The following is a 24397-nucleotide window of genomic DNA, read 5'->3' on the forward strand; positions in this document are numbered from 1 at the left end:
CATTCAGCTTTTGCTGGGAATAATGTGAGCAATGCACCAATTATTACAAGGAAAAAAAAACAAACAATTGTGGCCTTTTTCAAAAACTAGATCGCATTTTTTAATAACTAAGAATATGAAAGCCATAGATTGCAACAAGGCATTTTCCACTGTGTATGTAATCGTAGTTTTCTGATTCATTCAGCACAGAAAACTATAAGGAGATAGAGCTGATCAAAGAAATACTTTGTCAAGAAATTGTGATAGACAAACCAAGCCAAAAATAAAACTTAATTTATGTGAGGCTTTGCTTTCTGCCAAGAATAAAGAATAAGTGATGGAGGCTTATTTTGGCCCTGATGTGGGATGTGGAGGGTTAGGTCAATATCCATTTCCACCCTCAGAAATCTGGATAAGCCCTCTCTCCAGCTTAGAGGGAGGGCTGGTTTGACAGCTTGAGTTCAGCAATACAGACTGCAGGTACAGTAAACACCTTCGTATTTGGTGTTTGCGAAAAACCTTTAGCCTCACAGTCGATTGTGAATTCTGGTTTTAGTGCTCCATGAGTTGGACATTGTCCTCGTTAATTGTGATGTAGAACTTTACACAAAATCGATCACCAACAAATTCATTTTTGGAAATGGTAACAAATTCCAATGATGATTATCAAATGTTTTATATGACTTAGACAAAGGACACAGTGCATGTTAGCCCGTCTTAATGCTGCTGTATATAATATTTACAAAAATATGTTTTGTCCGTATTTGTTGAAACCGTCACTGTCGTGACAGCATGTCGAAAAAAAACCCCCACCATGCTCCTACATGAGCTGCTACTGCCGTCTGATGAAATGCACAGCTTCCGGTCAAAAACAACCAATCAGAGGCAGGAAGAAGGTCCTAAAGCTGTCAATCATCCTTGTGTACATGCTGCTCGATGTGCTAATGGCAGAGAAACAACTTACCGTTCTAGAAAAAAAAAAAGTTTTTCGCTGTAATCGGTGGCTATGCTAACTAGCTTTCGTGGCGGGTTATGTTGTGGCGAACAGTCTGTAGTCGAGCAGAGCACACTAAACCCCTCCTCCTGCCTCTGATTGGTTGTTTCTGACTGACTGGTGTATTTGTGTAGCTTGTAGTCGAAGCACTGGGAGAAAGCAGACGAGATAATTTTTTTCACATTTATCTGTCTTTTATGATACTGCCATGACTTAATAATTTTAACAAATGTGTAAAAACAAAGTATTTTTTTTTTAGAAGTTGCAAATGGCACCTTAAATGAGAGGTGATGTGCCTCTTCAGTCTCTAGTTTATTCAATCAATCCACTGCATTTAAAATGTATTTATTAAAACACCGATATTGGTGGACCAGTTCAAAAGTAAGATCTTTTTTTTTCTTTACAGAAACTGTTTCGTTCAAACATTACTATTTTTGAAAGATTCATATTAGATCAACCTACATTAATGTAGATTAATACAATCAAGATCACACTAATGGTCTCTTGCGATTGATTGAAGGAGTAATTCTTAACCAGTTGAACGCACTCATAAACTGTGACAAAGGCATTGCGTTGGTTATGGTTACAAACTTAATTCCACGCTGCACACACACACACACACTGTACGAAACAGGGGCTGACCGAAAGCAAAACGTGTTTGAAAGCCGCAACAGGACCTCATGTTCCACGAAATGCAGCTTCTTAATGTTCACGACCAACTAAGATGTTTCATATTTGAAAAGGTAAACCGTGTGACGGCTGCTTTTAGATTCCCTCTGCTCAGTTAGAGCTATGTTTTCATGTCCCTTTGTTTGGAGACGGCGTTAACTGTTTATCTGGTATGCAAAGCCTAGCTTAAGTCTTATTTTGTGCATACCTTATATAACACCGGTTTGCCTAACATCTACATATATGGTAGATCTGCTTTTCAGACTTCTGTTTTGTTTTTGTGTTTTTGTTTAATTTGGATTAAAATAACCTTATCTGTGCAGTTTTTCTTTAGCGATAGAATAGGAGCTACAGGGTGGAAATACATATATTTCCACCCTTTGCTTCACACCCCATTAAAACAGAAAATAAAAAAAAGGGAAAACCACCCACTCCTACTATATATGCTTGATTTAGTCACAGGAAATTCCTGTCTTAATGCAGTCTATTATGGTGTAGTTCTTCGGTCCATCACAAACTGATCTACTGCTTATGTTTTTTACATATATATATATATATATATATATATATATATATATATATGTACAGAGAAGCTGTGCAAAGCCAAGAAATCAAATTACAGATTCCGCAGACAAAGTAGGCGAGTATATCAGTGAATTTTGTGTACATGAAAGCCATAGGTCTTAGAAATGATGCCTCGAGAGACACACATCAAGGGATTATTTAACATTAGATCTTCTTGTTTTCCAAGTTATTAAAGTAAATCCTTCAGTTATGTAACCTGGGATAAATGGTCACTGTCATATTTGGTCAGGCTAAAAGGGGGGCGGGGGATTGTGTGAATGTATAGGGAAATCAAGTTTAAAGGCCACTCCTCCAAAAAAAGTATATAATTATTTCCTTATACTAAGTTATCTTGTAGATCCTTACATTAAATAAGGTTTTGACTTGTAGCTATCCTTCTATTGAAATGACTGTTTTCACAAATTCTTGCAACTTTCCCATTACGTCCTACAGCATACAGCTGTACGCAGCTCCCTTTTTTTCACTTGAAGTCATTTTCACTCGCTTTTGATCGCAAGAGTGCAACAACTAATCACACCCCCAATGAGCTTGTAGGAGGTATGCTTGACTGCCTGAGCATGTGGTTTGATACAAGGAGATCTGGTCCTTATCTAATCTTGAATTGATTGCTGTGCCTGTTTTTTCTTCCCTCTCAGTGGTAGAGCTCAAAGTCATCTCCTCTTAAGTCAAAACGTCCCAAGTAAGTGTTTTAAGGAGACTCTCGATGATTCACTAGACATTTCTACTTTGTCTTGACTTTCACCGCCACAATATATAGCCTGTTTTTTTTTTATTTCTTTCAGGTCTTACTGTTAGCCTACTTCAAGTGAATGCGACACCTAGTAGTTATGTATTAGTTTTGTGGGGGAGGGTTTGTCACACCTTGCATGTTACATGGTTCTAAATAGGAGAAATCGAAGCACATTTTGGGGAACATCATATTTTTTAGCTTTTTATCTCGATGTTTTCTGTCATGTCTCTCACGACAACAAATTTTGCTGAAATTTGTTATCATGATGAACGGTAATATAGTGGTATCCAAGAACACATTCTCAAAGATCAATAAACTTTAAATTCCATCAAACAGTGGAGCTGGAAGACATTTTAAATATCCAAAATAAATAAACAAAACAACAGAAACCGCAAACAAACTGGATTATGAAGTCTTTGCAAACAAAGATGTCTTCCATAAAATGAGCTTGTTGAGATCGAAGCACCAAACTGAAACTGAAAACTCATCCAGTGTTTGGTAGAAAGAGAGAGGGAAAAGAGAAAACGATAAATCATGCAGATGTAAATTGTTTTTAATTTATCATGCGATTTAATGATTTATTGGTAATTGCGACAGTCCTGTGTACATTATGTGTGTATTGGGAACAAGAATGTAGAATTCATAGTTACTTTTGCTGTAAAATCACCATCTCCTTTTATTTAATTTGTTCCCACATTTAGAAATCGACTGGCCGTCTATAGTGGGGAAAGCCCAAGGCTGAATTTATCTGAAAGCGCATGAAGAAGTGGGTGAGTCTTTGTCACCGTAGACAAAGTGTCTGCATGCCGCAACTTTGCAGTATTCCACTTTTAGTAATTCTCAATTGGTGGCAACAATTTCACAGTTGCCATGCTAACAATGACGGTACATTTTTACCACATGCAAAAACTGTGTGGCAGCTAGGCTATGTTGTTGATAAAATTGCATACAGTGTGTGAAGGAGGACAATCCTGGACAGTTATTTAGTCAAAGCTCCATGTTTTCCTTCATCAACGCAACACCAAAACACAATGACGTGCTGGAGATATTAGTCTCTGGCTTCTTAGCTGTCCTTCTGTCTTTCCTGTAACATTGCTTGTTTCTGTTCCAGCTTTCCTGTTTCGTTTGATTCATGTCACCAGTTTTATGACATCTGGGACGTTGACTGCCCACCCTGTTGTAGTTTCGGCTTGTTCGGTAAACAGCACGGTTCTGTTCATCTTTCCCTCCTCCATTATTGATCCCAACGACTGATAAATGAAAAATAAGTTGCCGACAAACGCACCCCGAAGACATTGATTCTCTTTCATCTCTTTTGTAACATAATTGAATCTTTTGGCTCCTTTACACCCTCGTACCCTCTAAACAAAACAAGTAAAAAGTGCGGAATTGGAAAAATGAAAGTCCTTGTTTCAGGATCGGCCAACACATAAAGCAGATGGTAGAGCAAGTGCCCCGAGGAAATCTAGAGAATGTCCCGCTCCACAAAATAAAATAAAAGGGTAACTTTGAAATGAAAGCACCACTAGTGTTTTTCTCTTTCTCTCCCTCTTTCTTTCTCCTTCAAAAATCTTCACCAAAAACATGGGAAATAAATTTCAAACTTTGCTACTTTGCCTTGAACGCTCACCAAGGTGTTCAATGTCACAGAGGCTTTTCTATGCAAGCGAGTGAGAAAGTCCTCACCTAGACTGGAATTTGTGTTCTAGTATGTGCAGCATGTGAAGAATGAGCCTGATGCTGCGGAAGGTATGCAAGCTCAGCAAAATGCCGTGTGGATCAAAACAAAAATCATTTTAATACATAGTGCCTGCGTTAAAAAAAAAAAAAGGTGATTCTGCTAACTCAGTAAAGACCCTCCGATGTTTGGGGGAACAAAAAGCTGTAGATATGCTGATCAACATACTGTATATCCTGAGGAAAAAAAATGCATTCTTTATGTAAATTCAATTCAATGCACTGAAGACAAATGTGGACTTTGTGTCAGTCAAAGAGGTAGTGAGTCACTAATGCCGTAGGATGACAGTAGCTCTTTAGCTCTTTACACGGTTACATCTTGCTTGGGCAGAATGTTTTTTTATATTTTACTCATGAATTTGTGCAAAGCAGATTTTCGGTCGACGATCCTAAACCCAGTGGCGCACGATGAGGTTGACGACTGCGGGCGTACCGACTCCTCGGGAGTCGGATGTACAAATAGATTAACCCAGATATAAATATAGATATAAATATAGTGCTTCAATATTTTGGTATTGAAGCACTTGTTTTAAAAATAACTTTTAATTTTGCTTTAATTGGTTTTACACATTTAAAAGTCTGGCTGCTTCAACAGAGATGATCACCTTGAAGAAGTTTCATTCTGGGTCAGTCCTATTCTGTATATATGTTTTCAGTCTTTCCAATGTGTAGAAGAAGAGCGATATGCATCTGTTGCTCATTTTGCCTATGGGACTCAGCACTGCCCCCTATCAGTGCAGCACGGTATTTTCTACCTCACCCTGATCAGAAAGATTAAATATGGTACACATATTCATTAAACATATTAGGCAGGCCATGGAATGTCAGCAAACAATACATGTGTAATAAAACCGTGTATATTGCCGATTTAAAGAGACATGATGAATAGACAATGCAAAAATTCAGCAATTCTGACTATAAAAATGTTGAAATTAGTGAGCGCATTTCTCGCTAGGCCTTACCCTAAAATCCAACATGGCTGCCAAGTGTTAAAAAAGTAGTGATAGTTATCTAATTGCACTTTGAATACTTAGTATTTTCATAAGTCTCATACACAGACAGTATGACACAACATATTAACACATTTCTTAATTGTTTGAAAACAAAATTAAAAGAAATGTTGTCTTGTTAGCTTAGCGTTGCTAAAAGTGGTTAGTTTGTTGCTAAACACAGCAACTGGCCTACTTCCCCTGTATTTACTTAAACCTTAAATATCCTTGTGTTGGGTTTGATCTTGTAATTCTCAGATCCATGTTTTGGCTTCAAAGCTAAATAATTAGCCACTAGGCCTTCTGTTAAAATTTGTAGTACTCAAACTGCTCTCCACTCCAGTCATTTCCTTTTTTAAGTGGTTTTTATCCAAGGCAGATACACGCTTCTTTTGCAAGTAAAGCTAATCCTCTTGACTGTGGGGTCTTAAACCTCTTGTGAATACAACTGTTTGAAAAACTCAATCTTAAATATTTTAATATTGCTTAGCGACAGACTCATCTAAATACAGCTCATGTTTGAAGAGTTTGTTTTTTTTTGACAGAGAGAGAGAGACTAAATATTCATCATTTCAGAAAATGTTGGGGAAGCTCAGATCTGCTTCAGTGCTTTCAGCTTCTGTATGTGGTCCATGAAATACTTCTACAAACAACGCAATTAATCAACATAATTAAGAAAGTACAAACCTGATCTGTATATAATGGTTGGTCTTGAGTTGAAAGATTGCCTCCAGCTTTTAAAGAAAGGACTGTGCAACATAAAATTATATGAATAAATGGATGAATAACAGGCACCAAAACAGTGCTTAGAGGACGACTACTATACTTGAACAGGCTGCCTGCATTTTCCTGCCCAGCCAAGTAGAGTGACCAGTGGTCCTAATGGTGACTTGAGCCTGAGACACTTCATGAAGCAGGGAGACTCCTACAGAAGAACAACCATATGCACAGCATCACAGCGGATGGAGTTTCTTGTTTTTTTTGTTTGCAAGATGACCAGAGAGAGGTCAACAGTCCTTCAGAGACAAATGGCAGCCAGATGGAAATTTGTCTTTTATTTTGAAAAAGAAAATCTTTAGATCTGGTGGGAAAAAAAAATACAGAACTGTGTCAAGAAAATCCGAGCTCATCCCACTTCCCCATGCTAGAGATTTTAGTTTAACAGTAATAATAAAGTTATCTTTAAAATGAATCACTCAAGTGACATCAAGGCCCAACAGTAGACTTAAGTGTCAATAAAATAAATCTGGTTGTGTGTGTTGTTTTTGTCTCATGCAAACTTTGCTTTAATTCTACTTTTTTCTATCTAATCATAAGAAATCATAGTCAGTCAGAGAGAGTCATTAAACAGGAAAAGCAGGTTTCCTGGAAAAAGAGGAAGTTTCCAGCCTGCAGATTTATAAAAATAGCTGAGACTATTTTAAAGCATGAAAGTTTTAAAAAATTAAATCTAAACATTATTAGTAATTGGATAAGATTCAAAGTAAAATACTTATATGAATATTGGTTTACTTGTAATAATACACTTATATTTGTGGGAACTACAAGAAAAACAAGTAACTGTAACTTTAGTAGTAAATAATTAGAATCATGTATTATTCTTGGTTTCTTTTCAGAAAAACATCTGTAATAACTCACATTAAGATTATAATAAGAATAATTAATAAGTTATGGTTATAAAATCATAAATGAATGATAGATCAGAGAAGCTGAAGAAAATAAATGTGATATAAGTTATGGTTATAAAATTATAAATGAATGCTAAATCAGAGAAGCTAAAGAAAATAAATGTGATATAAATGTGATTTTGACATTAAACTTGAAATGGTGTAAAAAGGTGTAACTGCAATTAAACATCACTGATATGTTGGAGGTAGAGAGTAGGTGAAAGGTTGTGCAGGCAAGGGACACAGGAGGTTGAGCAACCCTGAGACATTGGCACAGACATCAGGAAATGTCTGTAAGACAGTGATGGATATGAGATCATCTGTCTAAGCAGACAGCAGGAACCCTATATAAGGTGGGTGCAAAAGAGGAACCGTTCGTTGGATCCTCCGGGCAGCTTCGAGCCAAGATCGGAGCCGGAGACTGTCCTGCACATGGAGACCAACCCGTCTGGCCCACAATCTGTGGCTTCGAATCGCACTTCTCTCATCGGCTGGGTTCAGACCCCAAAGACAAAGATGAAGACAAAGACAAGGAAGAAGAACTGGTGCCTTTTTTCCTGCCAGCACCAAGTCCTGTGTGACCTCAGCATCCATGCGGAGAGGAGGCTCATCAGACCTGCGGAGATCCTGGCCTTCATCGATCAACATCTTCCTCCTGCTGCAACACCTTCTTCATCATCGTGCCAGGTCTGGGGTTCGAGGCGCCAAACTCCGTCCGTCTCGCTCTAAGGTTCCTTTTTTAGTACTCAGTATCAGCAGTAGGGAAAGATAGACTAGATGATTGATTTTACTTATTTGATTATTTCTGCTACTGAATTAAGCTGTACTGACCCTTGCAAAAATGCCTTACTAATAAAATATTTAGCATAAAGAAAATCTAAAGATGTTGTGGACATTCAGTTAATGAGTCACCTTAAAGTTCTTTGATGGTTGTAAAATAGCTGTGATGTTTGATTCTGGAGAGGAAGAGGTGGAAAATGTTTTTAGGTTGCTGGTAGCCCATATTTAAAACATCATCCTTGGGACTCGCCCGAGTCACTAAAACCTACCTGGTTCAATAACAAATGCAAGTTGCAAAATAGAGAACGAGCGACCGTTAACAGGTGTGCTCTGTGAAACTAGTTGGCTGTAGGCTGCTCAGTCTGGCTAATTCACAGGGGGAAGAAGGGTGGGACACCTGGATGTAGGCCGTCAGATAACCAGGCGAATCGTTTCTCGAAACCAGCTTAAACAGAGTTTACTTCAGTTCTGGACAGGGTAAATCCCAGCAGATTTAGGAAACTCAACGGACCCGTTAGACGGAGAGCTGGTAGCACATCTCCCCTCTCAGAAGAGGAAGTACGAGAGTGAGAGAGTAGAGACAGAAAGGAGGGGGGGGGGTGTTGCGCAACAACAACTGTTTGGCAATAATTCCAAACAGCCACTGGGAAATCATCCACTCATTCATCCCCTAGCTACACTTTCCTAATTGTTGCAATTAATACAATTCTTTTTTTTTTAAAGAAACAATTACTTTTTGCTCTAGGACCTTAGAGCCACCTAAGTTAAATTTGTACTACTTGAAGAGTTATGTACTGCGAGTAAGACAATTCTGTCAGGATGCTTGTAGCAAGCCTAATGAAGAATCTTATAATAATAATAATACACTTTTTCCAAAACAGCAAATGTTCTATTAAAACAGAGAAAAAATAATTAAAACACTTTGAAAATACATAACTGTGACTGAAGGGAAAATGTTATTTCTGTTTCTATGTAATCACATCTATTTCATGAATTTTCATTATAATTAAGTCATTTGTTTACTAGAACGGCCTTGTACATTACACTTCTATCAAATTGTGAATGTGTGTTTTACACTTTCTGAGTGCAAGTATGCCACAATTAAAGGTGAAGATGGAGACGGAGTACCAAACGCTGGAGGTCAGGACACGATGCAGAATAAAATAACTTTATTACAAGCGGGAACCGGAGACGAGATAAACATAGGCTTGGCAAAGCTAGCTAACATCAGAGGAGGGAGGGGAAGCGATTTTCCTCGGAACAAAGAAGACAAAGAGACATTAACACCGAAGTTTAAGAACACTGTGAAAACTGATTCCACAAAACAAAACAAACCGTAAAGCTGTCAGTACAACATGGACCAAAACAAGCTGATAACAGATTTGAAAAATGAAGTCAGAAATGAAGACATCAGAGCCCTCAGTGGTGTTGAATGACTCTTAATACCTGCATTCTTTGTGGTCTTTATCTAATAAAAACATATCAAAATGTTTACACTGTCAGCATGTTTTCATGGAAGAACATATTTCTATTCATATTTGATATTTGTAATTTAGCAATATGTTGTCTTGGCTTATTGATGCTGTGCATTTTGGGAGGAGTTTGTCTCAACAAAATAATGAAGCCTTGGCGTAAATTCAAACTGGAAGACTCTCTGGTCTCACCTGCATCATCCAGTCAGTTGTTCCCAACACCACTCTGCAGTCTGGAAATTGAGCAAAGCTCTCACACAGCAACTGTCTTCGGTCAGAGGCCTCTTCAGATTTGCAGCAAGACTGACTGCTACTGAAGAGCCTTTCTGTCTACAGCATCATCATCGACTGTTTGAAGATGCTTACAATGTTTTTTCTCCCCTTTGAGAGAAGTAAAGTATTTTTGAATTGAATGATAATAATCTGCACAGAGCAAGAATCTTCCTCCTGCATAGTCAGCTGTTTGGATTTGTCAGTTGGCTTGTTGTTGCTTAGCAACATCAATATCATTGTTTTCCACAGTGAGACACTTAAACGCTTTTTAATTTTCCAAAGCCTTTAACACAAATATGGGACAATGTGAAGTCCATTAGAGATGCAAGGGGATATTGCTAGCATTATTGTTGTGTTTCAATATGTAACGTGTGTCCCGTCATATGTACTGATTATTTACAAGTTACTCATAACTCTGGCAAGTAGAACAACAATTCAATTTGTCACATTGCGCTGCAATGTGACAAATTGTATGTTTGAGCTGTAACTCAAACATACAACAAAAGGCTGTTTTGCAAAAACATTTCCAAAGCCTTTCTTTTGTTCATAGTCTGACAGTTAGCTCAATAGCCTTCAGCCCATGAGAAATACTTAATGCACGGCCTATGGGTCTCTTTTGGGTTATTATCTAGTTAACCTCGCCTGACAGTGGAACCCCAAGCTCCAAGCGGGGGAAATGAACAAATGAGGTTTCCATCAATACTGCAATAAGCAGGGTTAAAGTGGCACGATTTGCATACAAAACAGACCTACGTTCAAATATACGTCTCAGAAACACAAGTTAATAAAATACTGTATGTAATTTACAGACGGATTGTGTCGAGAAGGATCACTTCTTTCAAGGATCGTCACATTTCTGATGACGGCAGCAGCTCGTTGTGAGCCATTTACAGTTACTAATGAAAAGGCACGTTTGTTCTTGTTTGTTTTTTATGGTTAAATGTGCCATCTTAGAAACAGTGTAGAATTATCTTTTTGCCATAACACAAAAAAAATCCAGTGATGCCAATAAAACTGCTCAGCTGTGTGTGTAGTGAGTGCATGAGGTCCTTGACTGAAGCATCTTAATTTCACTGTAGTGTTTTCCCCCAGCATTTCAATAAGAATCGTTCATTTGTGCCCCACAACAATCTGACTGCTGTAATTACTTTAAAAATCCACATTTTTAAAATAAACAACAACAAAAAAACAAACCTTTAATAAGCAAACCTACCCAATGGCAAGAATGAGCTTATCCTCTGCTATCTAGTGTTAAAACGCCATTTAAATGCTAATGCCTCTTCAGATACAAAGCCAGTTCTACAGTATACAAAATATAAAGAATTTCATAAAGAAACATATAACGATGAAAGAAAATGTTTCTGGAATTGTTAATATGGCTTTCTGCTCAGGATGGCATGGCGTAATGGATGCCACAAAGAAAAAAAAAAGTTACCTGTCAGTTGTACAGTGTGTCCCTTGTGACTGGGTTAAGTTTTAATAGCTGAATAAAATCTGAATATCAGAAATTGGTATCTGTAAAAAAAAACCCCCAAAAAAAACAACTAATTGGTGAGTTAATTTTAATTCTATTTCTAATGAGTAACAGAAAAAAATATATTTTTTTCTTTCCTGCCAAAAAGTCGTCCAGGTTTGTTAGGAGGTGGTAGAAACTGGGTTCCATTTTTGTAGGGAATGCCAAAGACAAGAAAAAAAAAAAAAATTAGATGTAATCTGAGCAGCATAGGAAAATGTTGTCACTGTTTATGGTCCCTGGCTGGTTTTACAAATGCACCAATATGCGCACAAGATGCAGCATGAAGAGTCATATTTCAATACTTCTCAATAATTTATGTTGCCTGAGCTGCGGTCACATTTTCACTTTCATTATAAGGTACTAATAGTTTTTTTTTCCTTTTTCTTGGATTGCTTGTAAATAAAACATTAATCTTTGTCCTTCGTCCCCCAACTCTCAGTAATTGTCATGGACTTAGCCGGAAGCAAACCCCTTTAAATAAAATCCTGCTCAGAGCCTCATACCACCGCGGGTCCGTTCCGGCTTTAATGTTCTGCTTAAGAACAGAATATTCAATCATTTCCAATATAAAAGAGAAATAGAAGCTCTAATCATTACAGTGCAAGATGAATTATATTATCTTGCTCTATAGCCTCGTTTAACGGAGATAATGCACGCTTAATTGGCAAAAGGACACCAATCAGAAGCCATCTGCTCAAAGGCTGCAGATAGTCATTAATTAGTAAAAACGCAATTTCAAAAGCCATTTGTAAGAGCCCAACCCCAACCCCGAGACACCCGCTCCGATATCGGCCACCACACTGCTGTCTTGAAAACGAGGCGTGAATAACAAACAATTAAAACAATCTGACTGCTTGTATCTGCTCGTGGCAAACAAACAAACGACCGCACGTGCGTTTATCCACACATTTTATTTCGCAACAGGTCCACCCTCTCTCTCTCTCTCTCTCTCTCTCCTCCGAAAACCCCCAAAAGCCACTACTGCTGCTGCTGGCCGCGGCGCGCTCAGTGATTATTCCGCTCTCGCTCAGCTGAGTGTCGGCAGCTTCAAAGCTCAGCATCACTTTCTTTCCCGTCTCTTTCCCAGTCACCGCACTGCGATTCCGCGAGGTGAGCTCCACAGCTTCACAGCTCGGCACCTGACTGACTGTGCGCACTAGCAAGCAGCCCGCCGGGACACCGAAACCGGTTAAAAAAAGAAAAGAAAAAGAAAAATAAAAAAAAAAGGTGCGGTGTGGAGAGGGACGACAAATGCTCGAGACCCGCGCCAGGTGGCCCCAGACCCGACGGGGAGGGAGACGAGCACAGCAGTGATGGGACAGTTTTCCGGAGGATGCTGCTGGAGTTTTTCCATCCTCGTGCTCCTTGGTTTGCAAGTCCCGGCGACGTTAGCTCGAGGTAAGCGCACGACTTTAACGAGCTCCAAGTCTGCGAGAATAAACTAAAAGGTGTGTAAATGGAAATGTTGCTTCGTTTGGCGCTGGCTGTAGTTACCTTGGAAGGTGAAGTGGGGGGGGGGGTAATTTTATAATTACTGTATAAAATTACTTATATACAGTAATCTTCCTATTTCTCACGTGCGTGCACTTCATAAGAAGTACGACTGGATTTTATTGACGGCAAGTTTTTGTTCTGCTTGGCGTGATTAATTACATATAAGTTATGTTTTAGACTGTATAGACATAAAGTTGAATAATTTCTGCTCTTATGCTGCATTAAAACTGGTCACGAAAAATAATTGCATATTAGTGAGTGAAGAAATGTCCACTAGTGCGTAGCTGCGTATGTGCGCTTTTTTCTTTTCTTTTTTTTTTTTTTTTTACATCATTTTTACATGACAGGTCCTTCAGAGTTTAGCGAGGGGGGAAAAATAGTGATATTCAGCAGGTTCACATATATCCAAAAGCGTGGGCAGTTGTTTTCACACATGATGCATTGTTCTCCTGTAGGCTTGGTGATGCAGGAAAATAATTGCTTAGTAGCAAAATTGTCCAGAAATGAATACATGATAATTAGATGTTACGCGCAGCTTGCAAATCGTGGCCGCGGAGTGGATGATCATAAAGTCTTTTTCTCTGGGTGAATCCATGCTGACCCATTGACTTCCATTTAACTTGCATGCCAGTGTAACAAAGCAGCATTTGCAAGTCAATTAGTTAAGTAGCCCTGAAGGTTTTCATCTCTTTGCGTCGTAAGTTTTGAAATTAGCTTCGACTTGGAAATTTGCATAGCATACATATTAGATTAAGCATAAGTATCTTAAGTACAGCTTTTCATGCAAGGATCAGGCTGCTTTTGTTGTGATATATGGAAGGTCCTGGAGATGACCTTTAAAAAAAACAGGCTTGCAATTGCATTTTGTAGCATCTCCACTGTGACCATATTACATTCGTGAAATGTTGCTGTGATGTTCAGAAAGAGTGACCAGGGCTTGGCAGGGAAACAATGCTACAACTGCATGAAAGTAAAATATGCCTCTGTGTTAGGAGGCAGTTTATATAAGCTGCATAGGTCCTTTTTGCTGGCTGGCGATGGCTCTTACTCAGGCGGTTTGTGATAAATATTTATGTTTTTCAATAATATAAATGTCAGCAGTCAAGTACATTATGCAAACATGAAAGGATGCACAAAGGAAAAGCAACTCTAAGGGCAAAGAAATAGAAGAATTTTAAAGCATTTCTAAGTTATGGTTGAATTTAAAAAAAACTACCTATATACATTTTGCGTTCCCTGCAGTTTTCTCGTTAGGTTATCCGTATTTTCTGAAAGAACAGCTATGTTCCAATTTTCTTACTCTATTTTTTTAATGGATTTTTCTTGTTACTTCTTCTCATAAGCCTTGTTATGAAAGTGATGCATTTACTTTTCATGAATCACATTGCAATGTTCAGTTCTCCAACAAAAATATGCATATTAGGAAAAAAACACTTGTTTTTCTCTAGAGATTTAAAGATCTCAGTGTTTATTTATCTCAAGTGTCAATCACACGTCTTGTACTTGCGAATATATATATATATATATATATATATATATATATATATATTGAACCAAGATATATTTAGCACCGATTCTCAGTATGATGCTCATAACATGTTTGTGACAAAATGTAATTCAGCATTTTCTCTAAGTTGACAGCTAGTTTCTTTTGTGTTGGAACTGGAGCATTAACAGTTTGAGGGTGTGAGCTACTGATGTTCTGGCAACGACATGTTCTTCTGACACTGGAAGCAGCCGTTTTAATATCTCCAACGCTGTAGCCACATGCAGACATTTTGGCAGGCTTTCAGACCCTGCGTTTTTATTCGTTTTGGGCGCTAGGAGGATTAGCACTTGTCGGGAAATCTTTTTTGCACTTTCATTCACCAGACACATTTTTCTCAGCCTATAAGTGTTGTTGTTGTCACCTAACCTGTCTTCCCTGCTGCTCTGCTCAGCACTATCAGATACCCAAACACAGTAAGAGGAAGCGCGGGCAAGGAAATAATCCCACTGTAAATAACAGAACAAGTTGGATGTATTGCTCACGCTGAGCTGAAATAGCGTGACTGCACATACATTTGCGGACTAATGTAATTACAGAACTTTCTATTGGTTTTAGAACAGTGTGAATCTCATAAAGGCTCCCAGAGGCTGTTGTTTCCTGATGCAGGCTTTATTTGTCATGTAAAGATTTCATCGTGTTTCAAATTGTTGGGGGGGAAAGTTAGTAACTTCAAATTTAATAGCAAAGAAGTAAAAGTGGCAAAGTCAAGAGAGTTGTACAGCTTGGATGATGACTTTCATGTACAGTAGGAGCTGTCAAATGTTTTAGTATTCTAATAAACAGTGAAATTGTATATATTTATTTATATTATAAATAATATAAATAAATATTATTTATATTATTTATATATTTGACTTGGTAAGCGGAGTATTTTGAGCCCAATTTTGGTTACTGGCTGAATCTGTAAACACAATGTGTGTAATAATGCACATAACTTTAGATCTCAGTTTAGTAAAAAGTGGAATTTCGTGGCTTTACCTTTATGCTGTGACTCATCCAACCACACAGATCCAGATTCAGTAACATTCAAAAAATCTGAGTGGAAAACCAGGAATTTTGCATATCATGCTTTTCTAAATCTTGCAGCTATGTTGGGGGTGGGGGATAAATACATCTATACTTTACAGTCACTTAGTTCTAATTATGCTGCAGGTGTGCTACCTCTCTCTGCATCTCTCTTTATGGTCACTGCAGTTTAGTGAAAATGTAATTTTTAGATCCTCTACATGCAGTTTATTATTCTCAATGCCTCACCTCTCAGTCTTAAGGCTTTAAAATGAACCAAAAGCTTAAAGTATAGCATAACAACACTGACATGTTCTGCTGTTTCTTGGGTATTTTCCATTGTTGTAATGCCCCATCGTTGATATTGCTTGGCTTTAGGCTTTAAATGATGACTCTTTGAGGAAATAAACATCTGTGAAGTTTACTTACTAAACCCAGTTCTTGGTACACTTTAACTCCAGTTGTCCAGCACTGTTTAAAACGCACGATCTGGTCATTAAACAGGACTCTCCTTCCCTCGGTCCTTGTCACCTGCTCCCCGCCACTAGCCAAACACTTGAGGGAAAAGGAGCACTATGTAGCTCACACATCATTATACACTACATTCACTTGCTCTTGGATATCAGGTATTTACTCATTTCAACACTCGTTTGGATAGTATTTGGGTTTACATTCCACAATGCAATTTAATACATTTTTAACGTGTTATTTGCTCTTGTATTATGCCCCCTATCTGTCTTTTATGCTTGCCACCGGTATAGTTTTTGTGGCTGAGATGCAAATGCTTACAGATAGTGTTGTAGGTTTGTATGTTGTTAAAATGTTATTTAGGCACTGATAAGCTTAGTTTCAAAATGAAACTAACACCTCAGTCTGAAATGTGTAGCTTGTTTGCCCAAAGCAATACACCAGCATCTCTTGACGTATAGAGAAGCTGGAGGAGCAGCAGCTTGGTGTCCTTCCTTACGAATGCCAAATTAACCTTAGATCACGTTCAGCTGAACAAACACCATTTTCAGCCCTTTTGTAACTAAAATGTCTTGCATTGCAAATTTTACATCACAACAACACAACAGTGCTCCAAAGCCCAGGCACAATACAAGAAATTTCATTTTATTGTTTGATCAAAACGATTCAGCAAGCTCTTTGTTGAGGATTCACATGGGAGAACATGTAATCCAGACAACCTGCTGGTAGAAAAGCCTCATGGTCTGGCATGGTTAAAAAAACAAACAAAAAAAGACTGTATAGATGGGCAAGAAGAGAGCCAGAGAATGGAGAATAAAGGGCAATGGAGTCATCTCTGACATGTTTTATTTATCTCAGAAATGACTGCCGGAATCTTGCTCAAGCTTCGAGTTTGATTTCACTGACGTTTCACATGATATGAACTCAGTGGCACAGTTGGGAAGGCATCCACAGTTGTGTTATGGTGGTCATACTGCCCACTTCACTACTGTATTATTCAAAGGGAGTCCATTACTTTATTCAAACCCATCAAGCCCCTCTCCCATCATTTCCTCTCGACATTCAAAGGGAACCAGGCTCACCAAGAGCCAAAGACGGGTAGGGGGTACTTGCTAAAATGGACTTTAAAGCAAAGCGTTTTGTAACCTTATACTGGGAAGCTTTAAAGTACAAGAAAATGTATTCTGTAAGATATTAAAATAGAGCAGTGAAGTTTTATGGCATACCTGTATGACTATTTTGTTGAGTCTTGAGAATTTCATTTAGCTTTTTCTATAAGGAAGAAGGAATCAGCCTAGCAACCATTTGTTTTCTCCTTAAAAAAAGTTCCTGCTTTCAGTCATAAACATTTCAATGGCTAAATAAGGTTGTTTTTATGTAAAGATTGTTTTACTTCCAATTTCCTGTTTGTCTTGTCTTTTTTCAGTTTTACAACCTTAAAATGTTGTGACATAGTACCTTAGTTTTTTTGTCAAAAAGTACTGAATATTCTGGCCCAAATTCTGATCTAAAGATACTTGTAAAATTACCCCATACTTGCACTGAATTATTAATGCTAACGTAATAAAGTAATATTACCTGCTTTTAAAAAAGAGAACAGATACATCTCTATGAACTCTTATATGGTTTTCCAAGACACTCTGGACTGCATCAACAAAGACATTCACATAGTTACACACTTGTCTAGGGATCATATTTTAACTATTCCCCATCAGTTACACGTGCTGCGTGTTTTCATGCATGCATCGTTCGACACAGTGCTAGTTTTTAATGTTCCATGTATGTCAGGGCGTGGAGACGATGACAGGATGTCAAGTGGGGCCATTTGCGTTCCCTCTTGCAGATTTGCCTTGCAGCCTCTTCTCCTCAGCCTTGAGGCTTTCTCTTCAGCAAGACCCGGCATTGCTGTTATGTTTTTATACCACTGAAAGGAAAACCTTGGAGATAACTGCCCATCCCAAATGCACTCTTCAATGGCTCACTGGCCAACGCAAGGGCATTGCCACAAATGTTAGATTCAAACCATACACTGTTTACCTCAATGAGAAATGTTGTCCACACATCTATCTTTCTTTTTTCTGTCTTTCTTTCTTTCTGTCTTTCTTTCTGAACTTCCAGTTTGTGCCGATATGTTGCACTCTTGTACCCTCTAAAGTGCATTTATTTCATAAATGCCTCAGCCCTTCATCCTTTCTCGTTGCCCTCTCTTCTCTCGCAATTTCTTTCAATGTAATTTAGTTTCAGTGGATTGTAGCTCTGACAAATGCTTGGGTTGTGTATCATTTCTCAACTCACCTGACTGAAGAAGAAAGGAGAGCTCGGTGTGGAGCAGAGGAATAAAACCACAGGGAGAGCGAAAGATGAATAGGAAGGTTACAGTGCAGAATCCTTAAGCAGCTCATGTTATCAGTAACTGCCACAGCATTTTGTCAGTAACAGCGAGGGCCTGTCACTGCTCTTCCTGATGAATTAATTTCAAGAGTAATCAAAAGCAAATACATATTTAATGACTTTGATCCTAAAGAGAGGGAGTATTTTTGGCACCCAATAGTAACAATGACCATAAACGAATCTTATTGTTAAAATGAACAACAATTAATTGTTGTTAATTAACAATTAACAACAGGTCTTCATCAGGTTTTTGATTTAGATGTGATGTACCATATTCCTTCACCATTGAAGCCAATTTTGGCATAAAGCTATGAATTTTACTTTTAATATGCATGCATATATTTTCATTTTTTTCCTTTTAGTTGTAAAAAAATAAAGTGGGTTACTAAAAAAGTAAAAAATTAATTCTCATAAGGATTCTGTCTCTAACAAGTATTGGACTCTTGTGACCCATCAGAAAAGACATGGGTTAGGTGGTTTAATTCAGTCATGACATTTATTCTAATTTCTTGTAAAATAATTTTGGGCGGGGGCATCTTAAGTGTGTTTTTAATCATTTTATAGCATGACAATTTAAATGAATCTTTGAGTTGTCATTAAAATTATTTGACTAAATGCACTGCCCCAATGTGGAGTTGTCTATAAATGACATATACAGATCTGCCAATCACTCGTCCAGATATCAGGATTATTTTTTAAAATTTTCTTTAAGCCCATAAAAACTACTCTTGTTTGGTCTATAAACAAGTCAACCATCAGGCTTTACTTTGAAGCTTTTTTTTGTTGAGATGAATAAAAATTAAATAGCTTGGTAGCATATGCTTTGATGGATAGCCGATAATATTCTTATGTCTTTTCCACTGGAGCTAAAATTTCTTCTTGCATCAAAGTATCTGCTGCACATTTTTCCTCTTTTATGTGTTATAATACATAACACATAAAAAAAAAATAGCAATCCACATCAGAGCTCAAAGAAAATCAGAAATTAGTAATGGCCAGGGAAACCCTGATCAGTGCATCTCTGTTAAAACTTCAAGCTTTCCCAAGAAGCAACAGGTACAACAGACACTCTTTGTTTTAATTATGTAACCGTTGGTTACCTCTGATAGGCTGGTTATGTTTAAAAGTCTTTGTCAAATATTTTTAATGGGATGCAATGATATAAAATTTGGACTGATATTGATATCTGATGATATGACCACAATGCTTGATACACAATATGTACCAATTCTATAACATTATATGTGTTTCTCTACCCTTCTGACACCATAAAAATGACATCCCACAATTCCACGCTGCATGATTGTCACATGACCAAACAAATAACACATGGTCAACACACTCCTCGCCTTAAGCAAATGCACAAACATCTACAAGATGGAAATACTTGTCAGTTGTTAATATTGACCCAGTTTTACTTATGGGATCAATATTGATGTGCTAAAAATGAGTAACATTGACCGATACCAACATTATGCTTATATATTGAATGTTTCTAATTTGCATTATAAAGGATTTGTTTTTCTTTAGGTGCAGGGTTAAAAAAAGAAAACACAGAAAATATCTTGAAACAAATAAAAAGAAAGGTCAATGTAATCATGTGAACATCCCTAATTTATGGAATGTGGAGAAAAGTTTGTTTATACTAACTTACTTAAGAAAAGTAAGTTTCAGTAAATATAGGGAACATGCCCAGAAAATAAATTAAATAAATGTGCGCAAGTAAAATCTTGTACAAAATTCTTGCTTTTCCCCCATGTTTAAATTATAAAAATGTGTTCGTATATTCTATTTTTCTTTTAAAATTTATTTCAGCTCTCACTCTTTCTAACTTAGAACAACAATAAAAATTCAGTGACACAAGTTGCAGAAAAAGAAAGAGGCTCAGGCTGTATTTCTTTCAGCACTATATGTTCTCAAATTCTGTTTGGTTCTTTTGTAGGTGTCAGAAATACAAGATGAGGTTTAAGAGTCCCTCTTGGCATATGAAACCTGCATAATAACTCTCTGAAGTCATGCGTGGCAGAATGTTGTAAAACCAACAAGGCTCTATCATTCATAAATTGAAGCACAGAGCAGTTAGGTAGGTCCTTCATGCTTTCTCTTCAGAGTCGTTCAATCTTCTTTCAACAGAGTGAGTGTTCAGAAACACTGTTCTAAAGAAGTGCATAAACCAACATGTGCCTAAAGAAACTACCAAGGAAACAGCAGAGCAAGGAGAATGTAGACGGTGTTCAAAATTAGGTGACTTCTGAAGGCAACTGGGTGCACTTGATTTTATTTAGAGGTGTCACAGTAATTAGTCAGGCTCTCTTTCTGAAAAAATAGAATAACTTGTATCCTTTTTTTCACTCTACAATAATGTGTTACTTCAAGTTAGTGTATCACATAAATTCCAAATTAAGTACGCCAAAGATCGTGGTGGAAATGTGAAAATATATAAATGCATTTGGTGCTTTTATTATTTTAAAATAGACTATTTTATACAAGTTGTGGAAAAAAGGAAATTAAAAACCAGGAGAGCATGACCAGCTGCTAATACTCCCACTATTAAAGATAAATTACAAACAAAATCCAATAGAAATGAAACAAATATTTTAATAAAAAATAAGTAAGTTGGCCAATGTGTTGCATTATTTCAAAAAGTCGCCGGTGTAGAACTGAATGTAGATTTTGTAAATGAATAAAGTTGAAGATACATCGTAACTTTATTGTCCCCAATGGGAAATTTGTTTGCAGCGGGTCCACTCATCAAACATCTACATAAAAAAAGAAAGAAAACAGTAACAACCAAATTTTTTAAGTGTCGGCATCAACAAAGAGTAATAAGCAATAGTGTTGGAAACGGTCCTTACGGTAAGCATAATAGCAGCAGCAGGCACAAAAGAAACTATAGTTTTAACTGTAGGCACTTTTAAGGATAAACTGTTGTAGATGATCGATGATGAGATGGATTATCCAACAATGAAAACCACTAGAAATGGTTAACATTTAGGAATTTTTGAAGACTGTGGATTAAAATATTTGTTGTATTCACTACCAAGTCGTTTTAATACATTAAAGACAATCCAATCAATGAGTTGTACTCGAATGTACTATAGAAGCCACTCGATTGTTGAATCATCACATGTTGGCAATTTCATAGGAATCGTCTCATATTCTCGTCAGTCCTACAGTATTTACTTTTTAAACCTAATTGACTCCCTGCTACATAAAAATTAGCATATATAATCCAAATTAGTAGCATTTAAAGTGAATGTGCTGTCAGTAGATCGACTGTAGCAGCACAGTAGCAGAAAGATCAGTGGTGTGAAGAGTCCCATGCTGTGAAACAGCAGCTTAGCCAAATGCAGACAACACACTCGCCATGCTGCCCGTGTGACTGAGAGACATAAACCCTCCCAGGAATTTCTCAAGATGTTACCACATGTCATGTGTAAATTAGGACATTGTTGATATGACTGCATCACTGCTGCTGTTCTTTGTATGCGTGTACGTGTTTTGTTTTTTTTGGCATCTGTGGTGATGCTGATATTTTAATAAATTAGAATTTAATCAAAGGACTTCTATTTACATATCTTCCCGTCCCTCTTGTATTGGAAACAGTTTCTCATAACAGGGCTTAAAAAGGCAATGCTAGAATATACTGGAAATACGATGTTGCATAAAATTTTGTATTTATGTTTCTTTCACTTCCAAAGCATTTCTAGTAATTTGTCATGTTTGGTTCCTGGTTGAACCTAAAAGCAGGCAGGACCAGAGGCAGAAAGGTGAAGTGATAAGTTTCTAGTAATGGAAAATAAAGTCTTACAGAGCTGCTATGAAAGGAACAGGGCATGGAACGGGCATGAGTATGGAACAAAACAAGAAGCAGGAGGTTGAATAGAGGTGGAAAAATGACAAAGGAACCAGGTGAACGGATCAAAGAAGATGTGGTGCAGCTGTGGCAGAAGGAGACCAGGTATACTGAGGGAGGAGGATAACTAACAAAGTGATCTAAACTAAGACATGAGAGGAACCATAACACAATAATGCAGTAAAAGAGTTACCCGGATTTGAGAACCACAACACGAGAAAAAACAAAGAACCTCAACACAAAACGCTTGACTAACATCCCCAAGTCATTGATTGCCTCTCAAAACAACCATCTAAATCTTATTGGTAGGGCGATCAGTGATATTTTGAGATGCTAAGATGTTATTTGAAAAACAAAAACAAAACTTTAAAAAAATAAAATCTCAGGGGTGGTGTTACTACTTTCTCTGCACCTGACTGAGCAGAATGAAGATGATGTTGGAATCCCTGCAGCTTGCCTCATTTTCATTAAAGAAACTCCAGCAGGTTTGCCAAAAAAAAATAAAAAATCCTTCTTATTGAACAGTGAGCATAATCTTTAGGGGACAAAAGGCACATCTATGTTTAGTTTGATTCACAATGTCTTCCTTTTCAGCTGTTTACCTCTCTTACATTGTTTTGTGTTTGCATTCAGCAGCAAAGAGCAAGTGAGTTTAATAAAAGGGTAAAGCTTAGGCAGCACAACTTCCAGCATGCCTGCTGTATTGTCCCTTTTTAAAGGTGCTCTGCATCACATCTTAGACCCTTTTGGCTATGATCAGCAAATAGTGTCTTTATTAACAATCACCATGGCATTTCTTAGCTGCTCCTTTTACTCATCTAGCGAGGGCGGCTTAAGTAGGATTGTATGACGTTGTGTAAAATAGAGTTGAAAGGGGATGCGTCTATCGATTTAACTTAAAAATCTCAGAATTTTCTCATTATTGTAATGATAAACTGATGATTTGTGTTTTGTTTTTGGCATTTTTCTGCTGCCTGTCTTTGGTGCCAGTGTTATAAGCCTATGACGACATCAGTTTCATGTTTCACTCGTTTATATTGAGCGACATTTAACCAATAAAGAATTACGCGTTTCAAAAGAAAAAGATACATTTAAATTACCTCTTGACTTAGTTTAATCTTTTCTTTTCATTCTGTATGAACTTTGTTTGGGTTAATTTAAAAGCTTATCTACTCTTGGGGTTGAATGTTTTCCTTTTTCTTTCTGAACACTGATGCAAGGTTATGCATGTGTAGCTTTGATGAGGTTCCCCTTCAGCCAAGGACTCCCCTTTGTCATTAAGACAGATAACATCTATCCGGCTCATCGATACATTCATTTAAAGAGTACTTTTGTTTCAACCCGCAGACAGGGCAATCAATAAATAGCTTTGCCTATTTCAGCCTCATTCTATCTTGATTCAGCCCCAGTTGAAATAAAAATAACATTTTGCAGGGCTTCACATTTTATGTTTCTTAAGATCTATTATATAAGTAGAAATGTTAAAGTTTTACATGGACAAACTATGCGTAAACCCCCCCCCAGGAAAGTAGATGTAATTAAACACAAATAAAAACTGGCTAAAAAGAAAAAAAATTGAAACAAATACTGTTTGCAGCTAATGGTTAGCTAGTTGTTGTGTTTTCAAAATTCCTCTGTATCTTGTTTATTTGCCAGACTGTCACAGTTTCTGTTTTCTACCACGTACCAGAAAACTGCCACACAAACAATTAGCAGTGGCCGAAGATTTTTCTAATTTTTGAAAAAGCTTTGACTGTTGTCAGCCAGCCTGTTGAGAAAAAGGAGAATTGGTTCCTTTCTAAAATAAGCATAAGCGTCTCAAACAGAGATACGACGAGGCGAAAAGCTCATCACACCCATTAATTCTTGGGCACCATATATCTTCACCAGAAGGTGACATGTTGACATTAAACCACGCATTACCAGAAACACTTCACTTTAACAAGAAATATCGTCATTCTGATATTGCAACATTATTGCATTCCTGTTGAACTTTACAGCTCTGCTGTTTTCCCCACATCCAAACAAATCAAAAAACAAAAATTAAACCGATACCTTGTTATGTTGGTTAACATTTTTCAGTCTGTTTCTTAGAAAATCAGCACAATTTGAGGCCAGATTGTTGATGTGCCGGGAATGTTTTTGTAGGATATGCAGTTTTTCACAGTAATGTTATGGCATTTGTTCCAAACATATAGCCTATTTTGAGTTTAGAGTTTGATATGATGCTGTAACTTAGGCTT

General features: G+C 37.4%; 1 protein-coding gene across 4 annotated transcripts in view; it reads left to right on the plus strand.

Moving 5' to 3' along the window:
* The first annotated feature begins 12342 nt into the window (after positions 1–12342).
* The window catches only part of LOC114149464 (netrin receptor UNC5D-like), a 240771-nt gene continuing 228716 nt past the window's right edge, over positions 12343–24397 (plus strand). For 3 of the 4 annotated variants that reach the window (XR_003596509.1, XM_028025353.1, XM_028025355.1), the window contains exon 1: positions 12345–12789. Coding sequence is in view for 3 of the 4 variants with exons in the window: in XM_028025353.1 (XP_027881154.1) it covers positions 12705–12789 (85 nt within the window). In the remaining variant the exon portion in view is untranslated. Of the gene's footprint in view, positions 12790–24397 lie in introns of all 4 variants that reach the window. The other variant, XM_028025356.1, reaches the window with a different exon arrangement.

Source organism: Xiphophorus couchianus, chromosome 8 (assembly GCF_001444195.1).
Source record: "Xiphophorus couchianus chromosome 8, X_couchianus-1.0, whole genome shotgun sequence".
NCBI classification, from domain to species: Eukaryota; Metazoa; Chordata; class Actinopteri; order Cyprinodontiformes; family Poeciliidae; genus Xiphophorus; species Xiphophorus couchianus.